This window comes from Schistocerca cancellata, chromosome 8, assembly GCF_023864275.1.
Source record: "Schistocerca cancellata isolate TAMUIC-IGC-003103 chromosome 8, iqSchCanc2.1, whole genome shotgun sequence".
NCBI classification, from domain to species: Eukaryota; Metazoa; Arthropoda; class Insecta; order Orthoptera; family Acrididae; genus Schistocerca; species Schistocerca cancellata.
The window spans coordinates 198,083,813-198,105,201 of record NC_064633.1 but is presented as its reverse complement, the minus strand read 5'-3'; the positions used below and the strand labels follow the sequence as shown (position 1 = coordinate 198,105,201).

The following is a 21,389-nucleotide window of genomic DNA, read 5'->3' as shown; positions in this document are numbered from 1 at the left end:
TGTAAGTAAAGGCTATTAATGGCATCAGAGTTAGTGTCCAGTCCCTAATGAATGAGAGACAAACTGAAACTGAGGGTGGCAAAGCAAAAGCTGAAATGCTTAACTCTGTTTTCAAATGTTCCTTTACAAAGGAAAACCCAGGAGATTTACCTCAATTCAATCCTCATACCATTGAAAAGATGAGTGAAATAAGTGTTACTGTCAGTGATATTAAGAAACAACTGAATTCGTTAAAATTAAACAAAAGTCCAAGGCTGAGGGAATCCCTAGCAGAGTCTATATGGAATTAGCAGCTGTGTTATCTCCTCTTTTAACTACAAATCTATTGTAGATCTCTTTAACAAAAAACAAAGCCTAGTAGTTGGAAGAAAGAATAGGCCACACCTGTTTTCAAGAAGAGTAGTAAAAGTAATCCACAAAACTAATGTCCAATATCCATAACATCAATTTGTTGTAGAATTTTAGAGCATATTCTGAAATCCAGCATATTAAGGTGTCTTGAACAGAATGACATCCTCCATGTTAACCAGCATGGATTCTGAAAACATTGATGAAGTGAAACCAAACTCACATCTTTATCACATGACACACTGAAAGATTTGGATCAAGGTGGTCATCAGGTAGATGCAGTATTGCTTGATATCCAAAAAGCATTTGGCTTGGTACACACACCCATGCTTATCATCAAAAGTTTGATCACATGGTATTAGGTGAAATTCGTGAGTGGATTGAGGATTATCTTGGATGGAGAGTCAGATACTGAAGTAGCTTTGGGGTTGCCCCTGGGAAGTGTGTTGGGACCCTAGCTGTTCATGCTGTATATTAATGACCTTGCAGACAATATTGACAGTAACCTCAGACACTCTGCAGTTGACGCAGTTATTTATAATGAAGTACTGCCTGCAAGCAGCTGAATAAATATTCAGCCAGAGCTTGGTAAGATTTCAAAGTGGTGCATAGACTGGCAACTTCCTTTAAATGTACAGAAATTTAAAACTGTGCACTTCACAAAATGAAAAAATGCAATACCCTACAACTATAATGTCAATTAGTCACTGCTGGAATCAACCAACTCATACAAATACCCAGGTGTAACACTTTGTAGGGATATGAAATGGAATGATCACATACTGTATTTACTCGAATCTAAGCCGCACTCAAATCTAAGCCGCACCTGAAATATGAGACTCGAAATAAGGGGGAAAAAAAAATCCCCAAATCTAAGCCGCAACTGAAATTTGAGACTCGAAATTCAAGGGGAGAGAAAAGTTTTAGGCCGCACCTCCAAATCGAAACAAAGTTGGTCCATTGTAATATGAGACAATTTAGGTCGAATGAATGACGATACAGCTACAGTAGTTTGGTTCGAGTCGAAAGCTTAGCAGTTAAGCTTTACCAGGTAGCCATTGCTATGCGTCAGGCGCTCCGTCCGTATTTATATGGATACCCTTCCTTTTTCGTCTGGTTTGAATCGATTGCTTATTTTGCTTTGATCTGATAAGTGCCGTTTTCAATGTTATAGGTGATAGGTGTTTACGTCAGTCACTCTAAGCTGAAAATGCATTACTATACTGTGTCATGCATTGCTTGTCGCATTCTGATAGTGCGTGTTTACGGCCTGTCGCTGCTCGCGGCATGGCTTGCTTTTGTGCACGCTACCGCCGCCTACAATTAAAAAAAGAGAGGAACCATAACATTAGCGAAACAATGGCAAGAGACTGCTATTTGTTGTTACTTACACTGCTGCTTTCTTTGATAATGATCAACAAGAACCAAATAATAGACTGCGTATGATATAAAATGTTCTGAAAGAGAGTTTGGCGAAAATTTTTTCCATTTGAAAATCTTTGCGGCTGCTTCTTTAGTACATCAAATTCTGCACAGAAATTAGTCATCTTAGATTTAAAAATCTAGTCAGTTGCCGTGCTTCATTTCTGACTGTATCATTATTAGGCATAAGAGTAATACGAATATAAACATGACACGATACGTATATTCTTCCGCGTTTGCTGTTGTCTCACTCTAGTTTCGTAGTTTATTTGGCAGACAGGATTTAAATGAGATAGAAGCAAACACGAAAGAATACATGGCAAAATGTTTATATTCGTATTATTCTTGTGGTGAAGAGAATACTGCATGTGATTCACATTTCATCAGGTTCCTATTAGCAACCATCTCCTCTCACAGGTAGGAAAAAATTCAGAACGTAGAGTTGGCCATATTGACAAAAATCCCAGTATTACCAGTCGGATTTTCATAGTACATTGAAATTCGAAGATGAACAATACGGAATTTGTATTTACTTCATTGGATAATGTATGAAAATGCAGTGGTCAAAACTTGGGCGGAGAAAAATGCTCGTCTTCCAATTTATTTATTTTTTTTATTTTATTTACTGACGCAGAGGTTTTGGCGCCAGTCTTTATCTTTGTGCCTACAAAGGATGCTTGTGTAGCGCTTACATATATTCGACGGCAGAAGTTAGTTGTGGCGGCACCTATCAGCATTTTTCAGAACTTCCGCTTGGTTTGCACTCGATTCTAAGCCGCAGGCGGTTTTTTTGGATTACAAAAACCGGAAAAAAAGTGCGGCTTAGATTTGAGTAAATACGGTACTCAGTTGTGGGTAAAGCAGGTGGTAGATTTTGGTTTATTGGTAGAATGCTGGGGAAGTGCAAAAAGCCTACAAAGGAGATTACAAATCACTCATCCAACTCATTCTATAATATTGGTCTAGTGAGTGGGACCTGCAAGAAATAGAAATAGCATATTATATTGAAGGTACTGAATGAAGGGTAGCATTAATAGTCACAGCTTTGTTTGGCCCATGAGGGAGTGTTATAGAGATGCTGAAAAACTGAACTGGCAAAGTTTTGGAGATACACACAACATATCCTGAGAAAGCCTACTTACAAAGTTTCAGGAACAAGCTTTAAAGTTTCAGGAACAAGCTTTAAATGGCGACTCTAGGGACTACAACCTCCTATGTATCGTTCACACAGGAATCGTGAGGACAAAATTACTCTTAGAATAACGAAAGTGACCACAGAGACATTCAAACATTCATTCTTCCTGCACTCCATATGTGAATGGAATGGGAAGAAATCCTAATAACTGGTACAATGGGGCATACCTTTTGCCATGCACATCACGGTAGTTTGCAGAGTGTAGATGTAGATACAGATACAAATAATAGTGGCCATGTGTACATGGGTTGTGCATATACAAATGTGTATATGTAGCTATTAGATGGGCTTTGTCAGAGAGCTTAGTCTACTTTTATATATACTTTTAAATGTGCCTGTCTGCACTCAATGCCTCAATAATCAAATTAATGTTGCAAATATCGTTGTATGTAATGACACTGGCGATCATCACTAACCGCTATGGGCTCAAGTAGTTGTTGCAAGGTGTAAGTTGCTTATGCCAACAGAAAAGTACTTAATTGTTTATGACCATTACAGTCTAACATCTGTATAGTTTGGCCATAAAAATTTGAAACACTCTGTAAATATTATTCTCAGAATTTGAAAAACACTGTAATGAAGTTAAAAAACACCAGGTCAGAGTAAACGTTAGAAAAAAGTGATGTTCCAAATAAACTATCAAGCAACAAAACGTGTACATCAAAAAACATGTCAAAAGTAAACCAGACCAATCCATATGTATATAAAGCTATAGAAATTATTCAAGAACTTAAGTAAGAGTGTAGTTGGTCATTGTAACAATTTTTGAGCTTCTAAACTACCTCAAAAGGTAAAACATGCAAAGTTCTTATGTTACAATTGCCAGAAAAGTAACGGCTGTAAATGGCAAGTGTCTTAAGAGTTGAATTGCCAACAAATATTAAAGTAATAAGTCTATGAGCATGTTTTATATATTTCAGTAGTCACAAGTCATACTGTGGTTGGATCTTTTGTATGGATGCAAATGTTGAACCCTCTGTTAAAATGATAAAGGAAAAATTAATAATTTTCAACTGAAATTTTTAAATAGCATTAGTGGTGTCACTTTGATAAATGTGGGAATGCAAGAAACTAATGACATGTAGAAGAAATGGCACATCAGGTACCAATCTGAACAGAACCAGCACATTCTTAAGATACCTGAGAATAGGTTGTACATAAAGTGCTTCCCCATGGAAGGAGACATTTGTAAGACCATAACGTCAATGAAGTGAACAATGACAGCAGTTTTAAAATGAGAATTTCCACAATACAGCTAACAGATAATGATGCTGAGAGCAATGGTAACATCTATGGCTGGTCACTCTGACTGTGGTTCTGAAGTTTGTACAAGCAGTATATTGCAACACAATTTACATAATGTAAGATGTCAATCACCAAGGAGTTTCCAAATAGTAGCATTTGTTCTAAAAAGGAAATGCTATTATGAGATGCTTGATTAATATCAAGAGATCCAGCAGTTGAGATATTGCTTAAACAATCCCCTTCTCTCCTCATTAGCATGAACAAATCATATTCCCATTAAGCTCATACTTTCCATGGTACGCTTGGTCTTTTGAGGGTACATTTCTAATCAGTGACAGAACAGTACCTTCTTAACCAGTTGTTGAAACAGGGAGCACAGTTGTCAAAAGCTGAGTCTCCAGCTTTCAGAAATTTTAAGTAGTTCATAGCAAAATACACTCCTGGAAATTGAAATAAGAACACCGTGAATTCATTGTCCCAGGAAGGGGAAACTTTATTGACACGTTCCTGGGGTCAGATACATCACATGATCACACTGACAGAACCACAGGCACATAGACACAGGCAACAGAGCATGCACAATGTCGGCACTAGTACAGTGTATATCCACCTTTCCAGCAATGCAGGCTGCAATTCTCCCATGGAGACGATCGTAGAGATGCTGGATGTAGTCCTGTGGAACGGCTTGCCATGCCATTTTCACCTGGCGCCTCAGTTGGACCAGCGTTCGTGCTGGACGTGCAGACCCCGTGAGACGACGCTTCATCCAGTCCCAACATGCTCAATGGGGGACAGATCCGGAGATCTTGCTGGCCAGGGTAGTTGACTTACACCTTCTAGAGCACATTGGGTGGCACGGGATACATGCGGACGTGCATTGTCCTGTTGGAACAGCAAGTTCCCTTGCGGTCTAGGAATGGTAGAACGATGGGTTCGATGACGGTTTGGATGTACCGTGCACTATTCAGTGTCCCCTCGACGATCACCAGTGGTGTACGGCCAGTGTAGGAGATCGCTCCCCACACCATGATGCCGGGTGTTGGCCCTGTGTGCCTCGGTCGTATGCAGTCCTGATTGTGGCGCTCACCTGCACGGCGCCAAACACGCATACGACCATCATTGGCACCAAGGCAGAAGCGACTCTCATCGCTGAAGACGACACGTCTCCATTCGTTCCTCCATTCACGCCTGTCGCGACACCACTGGAGGCGGGCTGCACGATGTTGGGGCATGAGCGGAACACGGCCTAACGGTGTGCAGGACCGTAGCCCAGCTTCATGGAGACGGTTGCGAATGGTCCTCGCCGATACCCCAGGAGCAACAGTGTCCCTAATTTGCTGGGAAGTGGCGGTGCGGTCCCCTACGGCACTGCGTAGGATCCCATGGTCTTGGGGTGCATCCGTGCGTCGCTGCGGTCCGGTCCCGGGGCGACGGGCACGTGCACCTTCCGCCGACCACTGGCGACAACATCGATGTACTGTGGAGACCTCACACCCCACGTGTTGAGCAATTCGGCGGTACGTCCACCCGGCCTCCCGCATGCCCACTATACGTCCTCGCTCAAAGTCCGTCAACTGCACATACGGTTCACGTCCACGCTGTCGCGGCATGCTACCAGTGTTAAAGACTGCGATGGAGCTCCGTACGCCACAGCAAACTGGCTGACGCTGACGGCGGTGATGCACAAATGCTGCGCAGCTAGCGCCATTCGACGGACAACACCGCGGTTCCTGGTGTGTTCGCTGTGCCGTGCGTGTGATCATTGGTTGTACAGCCCTCTCGCAGTGTCCGGAGCAAGTATGGTGGGTCTGACACACCGGTGTCAATGTGTTCTTTTTTCCATTTCCAGGAGTGTATTATCATAAAAAGGGTAGTATAATAAAAGAACTGAACAAGGGAAAATTCACTCCAATCTCAAATTATGAAAGACAGGAGGTATGCAAACAAATTCAGAAATAGCAATGGACCATAAAATAGATTTTACTTCTGCAGACTTTATCATACCTCCAGCCACTGCACTCTTACCTTACATTTCCACATATCTTATCTGTCCATTCTTTCAGATGAAAACCAAACTTAAAAACTGCAAAAGTTTTTCCAATTTCTGTGTGTCAGCCCTGCTCCAACAGTATCTGGTTTTGTTGCTGTTAAGTAGTTCTCGTAGCACACTTCGGTAAACTTTATCAAATTTCAGTAAAATCAGCTCTCGACATACAAAGAATATAAACGTGTGTAACTTTCTTACCTGGAACAATGTCTGAGTGGGAGAAGGACCAAATGGATTCAGACTAGAGTGGTTAACCTGACGCAATGGGGAACCTAGGTCATTGAGATGAGACAACTGTTGTGTCAGTGCCATAGTGCCTCCCTCCGCCACAGTGACAATAACCCATATAACATCTGAAAGTAAATTTGCAATATTAGCCAAATGCATTTTTATGATACAGGAACTTCTCATGTGTGTAAAGTTAATTTTAAATTACCTAGATCAAAGTGTGCACAATTTCAACTCAAAATGGTTTCAACAATACTTCAATATATGTAGGCTAACAGAAGATACAAAAGAAGTTTATTACAGAATAATTGTTTTCCAAGTGGTTTGGTATCTTTTTTCAGTTATAAATAGTTTAATCCAACACATTTTAGCATGAGTAACTCAGTACCTATCAAATACCTCATCCTCAATGCATAACACTACTTGTTCCACAGAACTGTAGATATTTCTTTCAAAGCTGAATAATAATGGAAATATGTAAAATGAGGAAAAAGCAATCATTCACCTGTAGCAGACACGCATGCACATTTGTGTGTGTGTGTGTGGGGGGGGGGGGGGGGGGGGGGAGGTGCGCACGGATGTGTGTAGTAGAAGAAATATAATTCTAAGTGAGAGTTTGAAAAGCTAGTTTTATGTGTTGGTATCACTGAATAAAGCTTCACAGAGTTCTTGCTGCATCAGATTTGTCAATGCTGAGATTTCATCTCATCAGAAATTTCAATAGGTCAGCTAAAGCATCTAATGGTTCACTCAGATCGCCTGATGACTATGGATAAAATGGCTGAAAGCTTGGGACTGACAAATCTGACATTGCATTCCATGAAAACTTTTATTCTGGCGAGAGTTTGCCTAGAAGACAGTAGGAAATTGCCTAAAAAAATCATCAAGATAATCAATGTAACAAACCAAAGGCTGTCAACCCTTTAACAGTGGGGGGGGGGGGGGGGGGCAAAGTTGTGTATGTGCTCTGTGACACAGTTGTCAGTTAGGTGCTAGACCAGATCTCTCACAATTGCATTTGGTGCATTCAACTGCAGTGGAGTTTTGAGACTCATGCTTCTTCATCACTTTTGTTTTTAGTAAAATGAAATGTGCCAGTGAAATCTGACCACATTATACAGTTTCTTGTAAACTCAATAGACAGCTTTCCAAACAAAGCTGAGTTGTAAAGAGCTGAATTGATACTCTCTTTTTGAGGATGTCCACAAAGTATATCACAAATAATGAAACACCAGTAAATAAATTGATTAAGGCTTGCAGTATGGGAATTTATGAAATTACCACAGCTGTAAATGTGTTTACACATATATTTAATAGGAAGCAATACATTTGGGTGTAAATATTGTAAGTAAATACCAAATTTCTGTATCTGTCAAGACCCCAGAACAAAAGAGAAAGGGATAATATATTTGACTACATCAGAGCAATGTAACTGGTGCACCAACGGCACATCTGAAGGAAGAAAGGAAGGAAGATTCAGGTTTAATGCCCCATTGATATCGAGGCCATTAGAAATGTAGCACAAGCTCAGAACATTTCAAGGATGGGAAATGAAGTCTACTGGGTCCTTTCAAAGGGAACATCCTCACATTTGACTGGAACAATTTGGGGAAAACAGAAAACTTAAATACAACTTCTATGTGCTAACCACTGCACCACCTCACTCAGTGGTAGCCCCAAAGGCACAGTCAACACACACCCCACACCTGAGGCATACCAGGTGCAATCTAAGCCTGGTTCAGTCCTCACGAGTTCCGTGTGTCAAGCTACATAAATCACTGAACTCATTTTTTGCACAGTAATATTTGGAATATTCATTGACCTAATACAGGAAAGTGCTTGTCACAAAATTTTCAGTTCCAAAGTTAAATCTTTACTCTTCTTTAATTCAGTTCTCCCCTAACATGTTTCAATAAATAAAAATGCACAACACACTTAGAACAGGAAATGCACCACAGCTGGTGCCCTGGAACAGTGGCACTGCTGTACTCTGCAGTCCACCTCTGTTAACTATACTGAATGAAAGAATATTTTCCACCCAGAAGTTACACCCAGCCTTGGCTGATCTACTAAGGTTCATGGAAAGACTGTTATGGACTGCTCTGAAGGAATGGAGATGTTACAAGCATCTGCATAGCACACTCACCATACAGAGTTATCTATGTGTAATACATTGCAAGATGGACTCTGAGGCTGCCTATAACAAGGACAAGACAGAACTGGTATTGATTTGTTTAAAATTACTGAAATTTTAACAGCAAGAAGAAAAGCAATGTTATGATGTCTACTTTCTCTTTGGCACGAAAAATGAGATGAAATGTGAAGACACTTTATTTTGTTGGTGAATCCTGCCTTATTAGAAATGTAACACAGTCCAGTATGAAAGGTACTGTCTGAATAGGTACGTCTCAGTAACAAAAGACAAGACATGGTCATGAATAGAACAGTGAACAAGAAAGTGTAGAAAAAATCTCTTATTTCCATCTATGATCACAAACCCCCCAATGAACCATGGACTTTGCCATTGGTGGGGAGGCTTGCGTGCCTCAGCGTTACAGATAGCCGTACCGTAGGTGTAACCACAACGGAGGGGTATCTGTTGATAGGCCAGACAAACGCGTGGTTCCTGAAGAGGGGCAGCAGCCTTTTCAGTAGTTGCAAGGGCAACAGTCTGGATGATTGACTGATCTGGCCTTGTAACAATAACCAAAACGGCCTTGCTGTGCTGGTACTGCGAACGGCTGAAAGCAAGGGGAAACTACGGCCGTAATTTTTCCGAGGGCATGCAGCTTTACTGTATGGTTAAATGATGATGGCGTCCTCTTGGGTAAAATATTCCGGAGGTAAAATAGTTCCCCATTCGGATCTCTGGGCAGGGACTACTCAGGAGGACGTCGTTATCAGGAGAATGAAAACTGGCGTTCTACGGATCTGGGTGTGGAATGTCAAATCCCTTATCGGGCAGGTAGGTTAGAAATTTAAAAGGGAAATGGATAGGTTTAAAGTTAGATATAGCGGGAATAGTGAAGTTCGGTGGCAGGAGGAACAAGACTTTTGGTCAAGTGAATACAGGGTTATAAATACAAAATCAAATAGCAGTTAATGCAGGAGTAGGTTTAATAATGGATTAAAATAGGAGCGTGGGTAAGCTACTACAAACAGCATAGTGAACACATTATTGTGGTCAAGATAGTCATGAAGCCCACAGCTACTACAGAAGTACAAGTTTATATGCCAACTAGCTCTGCAGATGACGAAGAAATTGAAGAAATGTATGATGAAAATAAACGAAGTTATTCAGATAGTGAAGGGAGACGAAAATTTAATAGTCATGGGTGACTGGAATTCAGTAGTAGGAAAAGGGAGAGAAGGAAATGTAGTAGGTGAATATGGAATGGGGTTAAGGAATGAAAGATGTAGCTGCCTGGTAGAATTTTGCACAGGGCACAACTTAATCATAGGTAACACTTGGTTCAAGAACCATAAAAGAAGGTTGTATACAAGGAAGACGCCTGGAGATACAGACAGGTTTCAGATAGATTATATAATGGTAAGACAGAGAGTTAGGAACCAGATTTTAAATTTAAGACATTTCCAGGACAGATGTGGACTCTGACCACAATCTATTGGTTATGAACTGTAGATTAAAACTGAATAAACTGCAAAAAGGTGGGAATTTAAGAAGATGGGACCTCGACAAACTGACTAATCCAGAGGTTGTACAGAGTTTCAGGGAGAGCAATAAGGAACAACTGACAGGAATGGGGGAAAGAAATACAGTAGGAAGAAGAATGGGTAGCTTTGAGGGATGAAGTAGTGGCGGCAGCAGAGGATCAAGTAGATAAAAAGGCGAGGGCTAGTAAAAATCCTTGGGTAACAGAAGAAATATTGAATTTAATTGATGAAAGAAGAAAATATAAAATGCAGTAAATGAAGCAGGCAAAAAGGAATACAAACATCTCAAAAATGAAATCGACAGGAAGTGCAAAATGGCTAAGCAGGGATGGCTAGAGAGCAAATTTAACGATGTAGAGGCTTATCTCACTAGGGGTAAGATAGATACTGCCTACAGGAAAATTAAAGAGATCTCTGGAGAAACGAGAACCACTTATATGAATATCAAGAGTTCAGATGGAAACCCAGTTCTAAGCAAAGAAGTGAAAGCAGAACGGTGGAAGGAGTATATAGAGGGTCTATACAGGGCAATGTACTTGAGGACAATATTATGGAAATGGAAGAGGATGTAGATGAAGATGAAATGGGAGATATGATACTGCGTGAAGAGTTTGACAGAGCACTGAAAGACTTGAGACAAAACAAAGCCCCGGGAGTAGACAACATTCCATTAGAACTACTGACAGCCTTGGGAGAGCCAGTCCTGACAAAACTCTACCATCTGGTGAGCAAGATGTATGAGACAGGCGGAAATCCCTCAGACTTCAAGAAGAATATAATAATTCCAATGCCAAAGAAAGCAGGTGTTGACAGATGTGAAAAATACCGAACTATCAGTTTAATAAGTCACGGCTGCAAAATACTAAGGCCAATTCTTTACAGCCGAATGGAAAAACTAGTAGAAGCTGACCTCGGGGAAGATCAGTTTGGATTCCGTAGAAATATTGGAACACCTGAGGCAATACTGACCCTACGACTTATCTTAGAATCTAGATTAAGGAAAGGCAAAACTACGTTTCTGGCATTTGTAGACTTAGAGAAACCTTTTGACAATGTTGTCTGGAATACTCTCCTTCAGATTCTGAAGGTGGCAGGGGTAAAATACAGGGAGTGAAAGGCTATTTACAATTTGTACAGAAACCAGGTAGCAGTTATAAGAGTCGAAGGCATGAAAGGGAGGCAGTGGTTGGGAAGGGAGTGAGACAGGGTTGTAGCCTTTCCCCGATGTTATTCAATCTGTATATTGAGCAAGCAGTAAAGGAAACAAAAGAAAAATTTGGAGTAGGTATTAAAATCCATGGAGAAGAAATAAAAACTTTGATGTTTGCTGATGACATTGTAATTCTGTCAGAGACAGCAAAGGACTTGGAAGAGCAGTTCAACGGAGTGGATAATGTCTTGAAAGGAGGATATAAAATGAACATCAACAAAAGCAAAACAAGGATAATGGAATGTAGTTGAATTAAGTCGGGTGATGCTGAGGGAATTATAATTAGGAAATGAGACACTTAAATTAATAAGTGAGTTTTGCTATTTGGGGAGTAAAATAACTGATGATGGTCGAAGTACAGAGGATATAAAATGTAGACTGGCAATGGCAAGGGAAGCGTTGCTGAAGAAGAGAAATTTGTTAACATCGAGTATAGATTTAATTGTCAGGTAGTCGTTTCTGAAAGTATTTGTATGGAGTGTGGCCATGCATGGAAGTGAAACGTGGATGATAAATAGTTTGGACAAGAAGAGAATAGAAGCTTTCAAAATGTGGTGCTACAGAAGAATGCTGATTATTAGATGGGTAGACCACATAACTAATGAGGTATTGAATAGGATTGGGGAGAAGAGAAGTTTGTGGCACAAGTTGACTAGAAGAAGGGATCGGTTGGTAGGACATGTTCTGAGACATCAAGGGAGCAGGGCAGGGCAGCGTGGAGGGTTAAAATCGTAGAGGGAGACCAAGAGATGAATACACTAAGCAGATTCAGAAGGATGTAGGTTGCAGTAGGTACTGGGAGATGAAGAAGCTTGCACAGGATAGAGTAGCATGGAGAGCTGCATCAAACCAGTCTCAGGACTGAAGACCACCACAACAACAACAACAACAACAACAACAACAACAACAACATGGTCACAAAATTGCTAGTACCTTAGACTACCAGTTTCAGTCAGTGATGACAGTTGTCAGATCTATTGTAAAACTTATCCTAATATAATGCCACAATGGCTTCATTGTATTAGGACATGTAGAGTATGGAAAAGTCACACAGAACCCTGGGTCTGCTAAGTTTCCCCTGAATCGGGGTTCTGGGTGACTTTTCCAAACTCTCCCCTTTTCCTCAACCTCACCAATCCTTTTCATTCACCCTCCTTCCTTCCCCTTCAAACCTTTTTGCCAGAAGGAGGAGCTACTGTCTCCGAAAGCCATGATACGTAATATCAATTACATGTGCGTCTCCCTGGTGAGTAGATTTTTTTATCTGTCCAGTAACATTATGTTTTCAAAAATTGATTATTTTCATTTCTGACATTAATAGAAATAACAACAATGACGAATAACTACAGAGTTCTGAAGACAGATATTGATTGTAACATGCAGCAGAAGCAATGGCTGGCCTCACAAGTAAGTTGCCCATCAGGTTGGGGAGGAGACAAGCCAGCAAGGTATGCCAAGGCTGGTTGAATGGGATCCATCCAGCTGTGCACTCTGGTGAGCCACATGCACTGGTGTGTACCACACAAGCCAGGCTGCAAGGCACAGGCTGGGCAGCATGAGATTTGCATCATGTGTTGGATCTGTTGAGGAGACTGTGGGTAACCACTTTAATTTTGTAGAAATTTGTAATTCTAGTAAGCCTATATATCTTACAGGTTATGGCTATCACATCCATGAACAGGTGATCCCCCCCATCTTTTGTACCTAGTTCCTGTCATTATAAGTTGCAATGGTTTGTCAGATACATTATACCACATTGAGCAGCACAGAGGTTGTATGAACAGGTGCAGGAAAGATGAGGACTAGAAAGTATTCTAAAAAAATCCTCTATGGTGTGTGGTGGTGGTGATATGTGGGCTATGGTTTACTTCATGGTACATATCAACAGAGAAGAAACTACATAAGAGGGCAGGTGCTGAACCAGTGTTAAAGGCTGAGACTGAACTCACTTCCCTGGGTCACAATACTTATTTTGTTTCTAATGAGCAGGTGTTGTACTGTGCTTCAGATGGCGCACTTAAAATGAATTTTTTCCAAGAATTGTGATTAAAATGAATTCTTTCCAAGAATTGTGACACATACAGTCATGGTTTCACAGCATCCAATGAAGAGGAGAACTGCAGACATGCTTAGAGTAACTAGTCAGCCCATGATTCCCAATAACATTACAATGCACTATATAACAGACTGTGTACTCCATGCTTTTCAAAGAAAGGAAGATCGAGGTTACCTCCCGTGAACAAGAAAGTCATTGGAAATGGTGCAATGAAGAAGGAAATAACTTTTAAAAGGAACTATCCTGGCATTAGCCTGAAGTGATTTAGCACAGAAAACCAAAATCAGGAGGGCACAACAGGTATTTCAACCACCATCCTCCCCAATACGAATCCAGTGTTTCATCATTGTGCTATCACACTTCGCGTCATGCTTTTGAAACATTCCTCATGGAATGGTTGCACCATGTAGCTTCTGCTAGTGGTACCACATTAGTTACATGTTACACAGATCATATGAATGATTCCTTTACCAAGGTGCTGTAGAACGAGTTAGTTTACAGTATACATATACATGATAAGTGTTAACATTAATGACCAGGCTTAAATATTAAACCACAGAACATAGAAGCTGTTTTAAGGGCTAATGAAATTAACTCAAGTGAAAGATGCAGCATTAGAATCTTTTCCGAGACAGACCCATGAATGTGATTGTAAAATATTCGAAAATATCAGCTCATGGTGCAGCAGAAGTAAAATCATTTTCTTAGAGCAGTTTCTCTGGCACCATCTTTCCCATGTGACAAACTCCTTTCCCTCCACTGTTGGTATTAGCGGTAAACACATTATACCAATACCAATTTGTTACATATTTACACAACATTCAGCCTCATAAATCACCTCATTTATCTGAATCACTCAATGGTAAGATCTGTACCACCTTGGACGAGATAGGAGAAAAGAGAGAGAGAGTGGGGGGAGGGGGGGAGAAGAAGGAGAGACATAGTATCCTGGTCTAGAACACAACAACAACTTCCTAGGCCATGATTTTCTGGAAATATACCCTGAAGTGGGATACACCTTAGTCACCATTCAGCTAGCATACATCAGAGCAGCTTTCCACACCATCCCAAACTTCAACAACCTGGTGACACCCAATGCTCCACCTCAATCCATTAGTCTGGCATATGCATAGTCAACAAAATAACAATGGAAAATCCGGAATGAAATGGAAAGTTGCCACTTACCATATAGCAGAGATACTGTGTCGCAGGTAGGCACAACAAAAAGACTGTCACAAATTAGGTTTTGGACAGTATGGCCTTCGTCAAAAATAGACCACACACACGACTGCAGTCTCAGGCAAATGAAGCCACACTTCAGTTGCCAGAAGCGGCCACACTTCAGTTGCCAGACACTGCAGAGAGAGAGAGAGAGAGAGAGAGAGAGAGAGAGAGAGAGAGAGAGAGTGTGTGTGTGTGTGTGTGTGTGTGTGTGTGTGTAAGCTAATTTGTGATAGTCTGTCTGTCGTGCTTATCTGCGACTCAGCATCTCCACTATAAGGTGACTTGCAACTTTCCTTTTCACAACAAAATAACAAATTTCATGTATGCATATTGCTATGAAACATAAACAAAGCTACACTAGCATTAAGAAATGGATGACCTATTTTGGAAATAGGAAGAGCAAAATAATAAGTACCAAGTACCCCATCTAAAGAAAAAAGGAGAGGAAAACTTCAAACAATGGAGAGGAGCACAAAATAAACTATCCTAACATTTTAATCTACTTTTCTTTGTTTTGAAAGAACTAATTTTAGGTTCTAGCAAATTGGTACTACTGATTCTAGCCTCAAATCAAGTAAACACTTCAGAACAGCTACAGAAATAACATACAGTTTTAAAATTATAGTGTGATGACTGATTGTTACTGCTGCTACAACCACATATAATTCATTTAGAGAGTACGTAAAATAAGGAAAAGGCAACCACTCACTTATAGCAGACTGATGTTTGGAGCATAGAAATATGTAACAGCAAAGAGTATTCACACTGATTTTGACCTCTCGCTCTTTTAATAGAGAAAATACACACTACCACACAGCACCCAAATGCGGTTTTGTACTGTTCCCTCCAGGAATAAATATCATTGTTATTCATTCACAGAGTAGAAATACCCAGTGATTACTAATATCTTCAGAGCTAAATTAACTGTTAACACCAAAAACAGTTATCAAAATGTAAGTCGGTTCTTACAGCACAAACATGACATAATGAAAAGCTTTACACTCTTGCCGTTATCTGTCCCAAGAACCATTTTTCACTGCTGATTATAGTTGGAACCACAATTCACATGTGGAATTCCAAGTGCAACTAGACATTTTTCATTTACTCAAAGCATTATCTTAGGACCAATATGAAGTCAAAGCCTTTAAAGTTGTGACTATGAAAACAGTTTTAAGTATAAGGAGCATTATACTCACAGTATTTCAATATGATGATTTTTTAGGGAAAAAGTTTAGGATTTAACGCATAATCTACAAAATAGTCATTAGAGACAGAAAACTCTCAGAACAGACATGGATGGGGAGGGAAATTGGCCACATACATTTCATTTTAACAGTCCTGGAATTTGAGTTAAGCTTTTTGAGGAAGTCACAGAAAATCTAAGCCTGGATGGCCAGAAAAAGAACTGAACGCTAGTCCACAGGTTAAAGTCCCATGCACTACTATTGAGCAATCTTGCTTGGTCAATACAATTAATACAGTTGAATGAAAATGTAATGAGAGCTGAGTAAGCAATTGCTTGTGTGACTACATAAACTTTCCTCCATATTAACTGATTATATTCTTGTCGGATCCATAGCAGGATCACAAAGTCATCTTGATAGTTACACGATCCAGCTGTATACCCAACACGAATATCATCAATCAGTTGTTCATCATTTCCAATAATACTCTCAAATTTTTCTCTCCACCTGTGTGTCATAATACTCTATTTCTGTTGATAAAATAGACATTTTTATCAAAAAATTGGTATTTAATAGAGCTTATGCCAAAACACAACAAAGAAACTGATGTCATCTCAAACTTATATGGCAACAATTTTTTCAAATCTACACACCGGACTTATGAGGAGAAAAATGGTGTAAGCCTGTATGAACTTGAGTGGAATGTACGGTACATCACCTTACTAGCACAAAAAACTACACAGATTGATTAACAATGCTAAGGATACAAAGCTTAAGCCTAAACTAAAATGTCAGCAAGTAAAGCGCCAAATGACTAGCAAGACACAATAAAAACCAAAGAATGAGATGTTTGAAACACAAAGCAGAGAAGAAGACGAAGAAAACAAAAGCCAAAAGAAAACTGCCTTCAGTATGCGTAAGTGCATGATGAAGTAAGGGTTAATTAAAGAAACATTACATAATTACTCTGGAGAGGAAACTTAATTAATCCATTTGTCTACATTATTGATAACTGAACAGTATCATTGATTTTGAAGAATGCAAGTGTTTCGTATGAAAAATGTTGCAACTTTCTTTACTATGCCCCTCTTTACAACACATTTTTGTGCATGTGATCCACCAAAAATGACACACTGTGAAAATATATGTAGCTTCTTAGCATCCCAGTATGCTTCAATTCCAGTACCACTATACTAGGATGAGTCAATAAAGAATGAGAATGCAAAAGCTTTTCTTTGTTGTTTTTTTTTACTTTGTAATTACTTTAGACAAGAGGGCATACTGCCATGCTCTTCTTCAAAGCAGTCACCTTAAATAAAATCTGTGTGTCCCAAAACATCTGCTAATATGGACAGATGTTAAGGAAGCCAGGCAGCCATCTCTTGACACCACTTTCACATTCAGAGTTAATTCTGTGTTCTTCATAATACCTTGTGACAATTCACTATACCTCTCAATTTAATTATGATTTCAGGCAAAGTGGAACTAAAAGCTCTGCTCAGCAAGGAGGGTGCAAGTACAGAAGACTTAAGTTTCATGTTCCGTTAATGTTGAGGCCATAAGACACAGTAAAGGTCTGAATTGAGAAAAGAATGGATGAGAATAGCACTTGCTTGTGGACTATTCAAAAGAACCATCCCAAAATTTGCCAAAAGTAATTTAGCGAAACAACATTTGTAGCCTAAACATGGGTGGCCACACAAGATTTTCAACCCCAAACCCTCCAGCTAACCAGTTCAGTCTTTCAACCAGTGTTCCTTCTAGTCAAAAACTGGCCATGTGACAATGTACATCACTGCTATATCACTGTCTCTGCCAGCTGTTAAATAGGAGTTGGAGACAAGGTGACTTCCTTAAGATAAATCACTATATGGTAATTACAACAAGAAATGACAATTACCCTATTACCTTTACCACTGCGTGAATGGCCTCATCCTTGTTTCATACAAGCCAACCTACTGATTACTGAACCGTGCATGTATGCACACTTTGACGTCACAAAGTTGAAACCAGCTTTCATCATCAATACTGATAAATTGAATTAGGTTTCTCCGTACTCAAGACATCTTTAAAACTTCTGACAACCACAATATTCGCCTCTTTTCAACTTGGGCAAATGATACCAGTTTTGTGTGCATACGCCTTTCACGTGCAAGTAGTGATAGAGAATAGTGAATGCATTACTATCGTAAATGTTCAACTTTCTGCTGATGTACTCATTATTATCCAGCAAATTTTGCTTACAATGACGGCAGCCATGCTGATCACATGACCTGGTAGTAAAATCACCTCGATGCTCCGTTTGGAGTTTAATGGGCTTCCTGCACCACTGAAATGTAGTTGGTTGGGGGGAGGAACATCTCCACCATATGCTCTTGCAACATTTTACAAGCTTCCATGTTGATTTCTGCAGATGGAAGCAAAATTTCAAAAGTTGCATACTGCATATTGAGAACCGATGTCATTATTCAGAGGCAACTGTTTACCTGTCACGTTTTGCTCTGGAACTGTTGTCAGGTGCACACAAATTCAATTTTTTCTCATTTTTATATTGCCAACTTGAAAGACTCATCCTCCTCACAAAACACTGTCTCACCATTGCACGTATGCTGTATAAGAAAAAAGAAAAGTCATTCTCATTCTTTATTGATTTGTCCTCACATTATGAACAAAAGCTCTAACCTCATTATGCATAAGCATTTTCAATAAACCAATTAGAATCAAACCAAAGTGTACACAACAGAAGTACAAAAATTATAAAAATTATTAACTGACTGACACAGAGTATACCATATGTTCCAACTTGCACAACAAAGGAAATAATTTCAGACCATGAAATTTTAAAGTGAATCTCTAAACATTTCCATGAAGATTGCCCTGTCTATGTTAGAATACATGCAATGTAACCGGCAATTTGTTTTTCACACTTTTTGCATAGATCTGAAATGAAATTCTGATGGAATAAAGCTCCAAAAAACATAAAATAAAATGCTTCTATGCTAAGTAAAAGCCTTCCTTTCAACATGCAATGATAGCCTTTGTCATCAAATTTGATCATATTCCTTGCATACTACCTTTGTCTTTAAGTGTCATTCTCCATTAATATGTTGACTGCTGCAAGGTTGCTGGCTGACACAACAGATTTTCACACTTGATACCATGTTGCAATAGAGGCCACATGCTTCACTACAATTCATACAGTATATAGTGCAGTACTGCACATTGATTTGTATTTTTCGATTGAAATAATATCGATGTTCAGGAAATCATGTACAATATCTTGTTCAATGTTTTGAATTTTGATTTTGCAACTTTACACATTATCCAAACATACACTGTACCAAACAAAGTGAAGCATGTGGCCACCAGCGGACACAGGACATCAGGAGTGAACTAATGCAGTGACCACTGGCAGTCTTGCAACAGTCAACCTGTTAACGCCTATTTTCTCAACTAAACTGACATTGTACAACACCTAGAATAGATTTCAGAAAATCTAATTCACAACTATCAGGCACCAATCTGAATGCCACGACTGCTCTGGAATGAAGTCACTAACTCAATCATTTATTTCCTTCCTCAGTATTCTATTTAACAGTTAAATTATTTGAGCTTATATCACAACTATATCCCTATTAAAGGATTATCACCATAATAAGATTTAGTAAAGTTGTTTGTTTTTTTTTCACTAGATGGAAATATTTCTCAAAATATACTACTGACATAATGATGTATGATGCCTTTTGTTTTCTCTTAATCTGCTAGACATCAACAATAGTCCTCTTGACTATGTAGATCATGCATAAGGCTGGAAGAATTTGATGAAATAAGATACATTTCACATCTGAAACTGAATAAATTTCAATCCAGTTCAATAAATTTACTTTATAAATAGCTGTCACATAACTGGCCAAGTTGAGGAAAATCAGCTTCCAAGCAGTCAACGCAATTATTCATTTTGATTCTGAATGTTTACCAAGTGCTGATGCACAAGGAATTGAGATAGTATGAAACCTAATACATTACTGTTGCAAGATATTACATCTTAAATGTCAACTACATACCTCCAAAGTAGCAACCTGCTGGTGTAACCATTCGCCACTTGCTCTCATACATCCCTGTTTGTTCAGGACTAACCATTTCAAGAGATATATCAAGTGTACATCCTGGTGCAATTGGTGCTACTGCAAGCCTTTCCGGAGCACAGAGCCTGTCACCACCACTGAACCGAAGTGAACATCCATCTGGCCACATCTCAGTACCAGTGTTCTGAACCCTCCATGATTTTGTGAACCTAGAACAGCAATGCTAGTTATTTCAACAGCAACATCTGTAATTTAGTGCGAGAATAACACAAACTATACTTACTTCGTCAACGGTGGTATACTTTCCCCTTCTCCAACTGTCACATCCCGTACTAGGGACATTGATGGAAGCTTGTATGGTGACTCAAAATCGAAGTACGAGCAAACTGCTTCCTGGAGATTCCTGACACACAAAAGTTTTAGTTATGGACAATGTTCCCTCAAAACATTTATTATGCAACATTTTATGTTTGACTGTGACATTCCAACAAAGATACACTAATGTCCATTTGGGCACTGTTCTGATGAATAATGAAATTTTTCTGGAGATATATGTAGGTCATTATCTTGTACAAAATGCACAGTGTCTGACAGATACGGTACCCTGGTGCATACCCGTTTTTAACATTAGCTTTCGTTATTTGGACGAGAATGTGTTAATAGTAATAAGTCATAATTGTTCTTAAATTACCGAGATATAATTTCTACCCGCAGAAAACATCACTAAGATACTGTTTGTAAACAAGGTACCTACGCGTCATCCATGCACTGAAGGCCGAAAGCAAACGCGTCACTCTAACATGCTTTGCCTTTCCTTTAGTACAATTATTTTTTTGCCTCATAAATGGCTAGAAAACTTTACTAATGACGTAATAAAATGGCAATAACGGGCTATAGGAACCATTTGTAAATATGGGCTACATAACCCCAAAACAATTGTACAAGTAGAAAAAATTCTACGATTTGTATGGAAAGGAAGACATAAATATTGCTCCCAAGGGTAAATCACAAGGGAAGAGGACTTTTTTTCAGTATTTATTATTGTAAGATTGAAATTTATAGTAATGCATTTAGAATCCTCTGACAGCTAGTACGTCGTCCGAGGAAACACATACCAATTATTCATTTCCAAAAAGAAAACTGCTGCTGTTTCATTCAAATTTCCTATCAACGACTGTAGCTGTTTAACTAATTCATCGCGATCTGTTGTTCCCATACAGCTGAATTGCTGCAGGAGCGTTTGATCTATATCGCTGTCAACATCCATTTTCGCCGTTCATGAATTACAGATTCACCAAGTAAAGTGAACTAATTATCTTCGGAAGCACCGACCCAAACTAATCCACTCTACCGACCAAACCAACACATCAATGAATTTGCAAATCTTTTGTCGTTTAATCTCTCTGCACTCCTGGAAGGCCTCGAAACTAAATTACTCCGTGTGACGTCACGTCACGTGACCCAAGCTGT

General features: G+C 39.4%; 1 protein-coding gene across 1 annotated transcript in view; it reads right to left on the bottom strand.

The window, feature by feature from the left end:
* LOC126094661 (protein ILRUN) overlaps positions 1–21,364 on the bottom strand; it is a 41,997-nt gene extending 20,633 nt beyond the window's left edge. The window contains exons 1-4 of the mRNA XM_049909168.1: positions 21,035–21,364; positions 20,203–20,322; positions 19,899–20,128; positions 6,456–6,610 (exon numbers count right to left, since the gene is read on the bottom strand). Coding sequence (XP_049765125.1) covers positions 6,456–6,610; positions 19,899–20,128; positions 20,203–20,322; positions 21,035–21,186 — 657 coding nt within the window. The 5' untranslated portion in view covers positions 21,187–21,364. The remainder of the gene's footprint in view (positions 1–6,455; positions 6,611–19,898; positions 20,129–20,202; positions 20,323–21,034) is intronic.
* Positions 21,365–21,389: the final 25 nt, after the last annotated feature.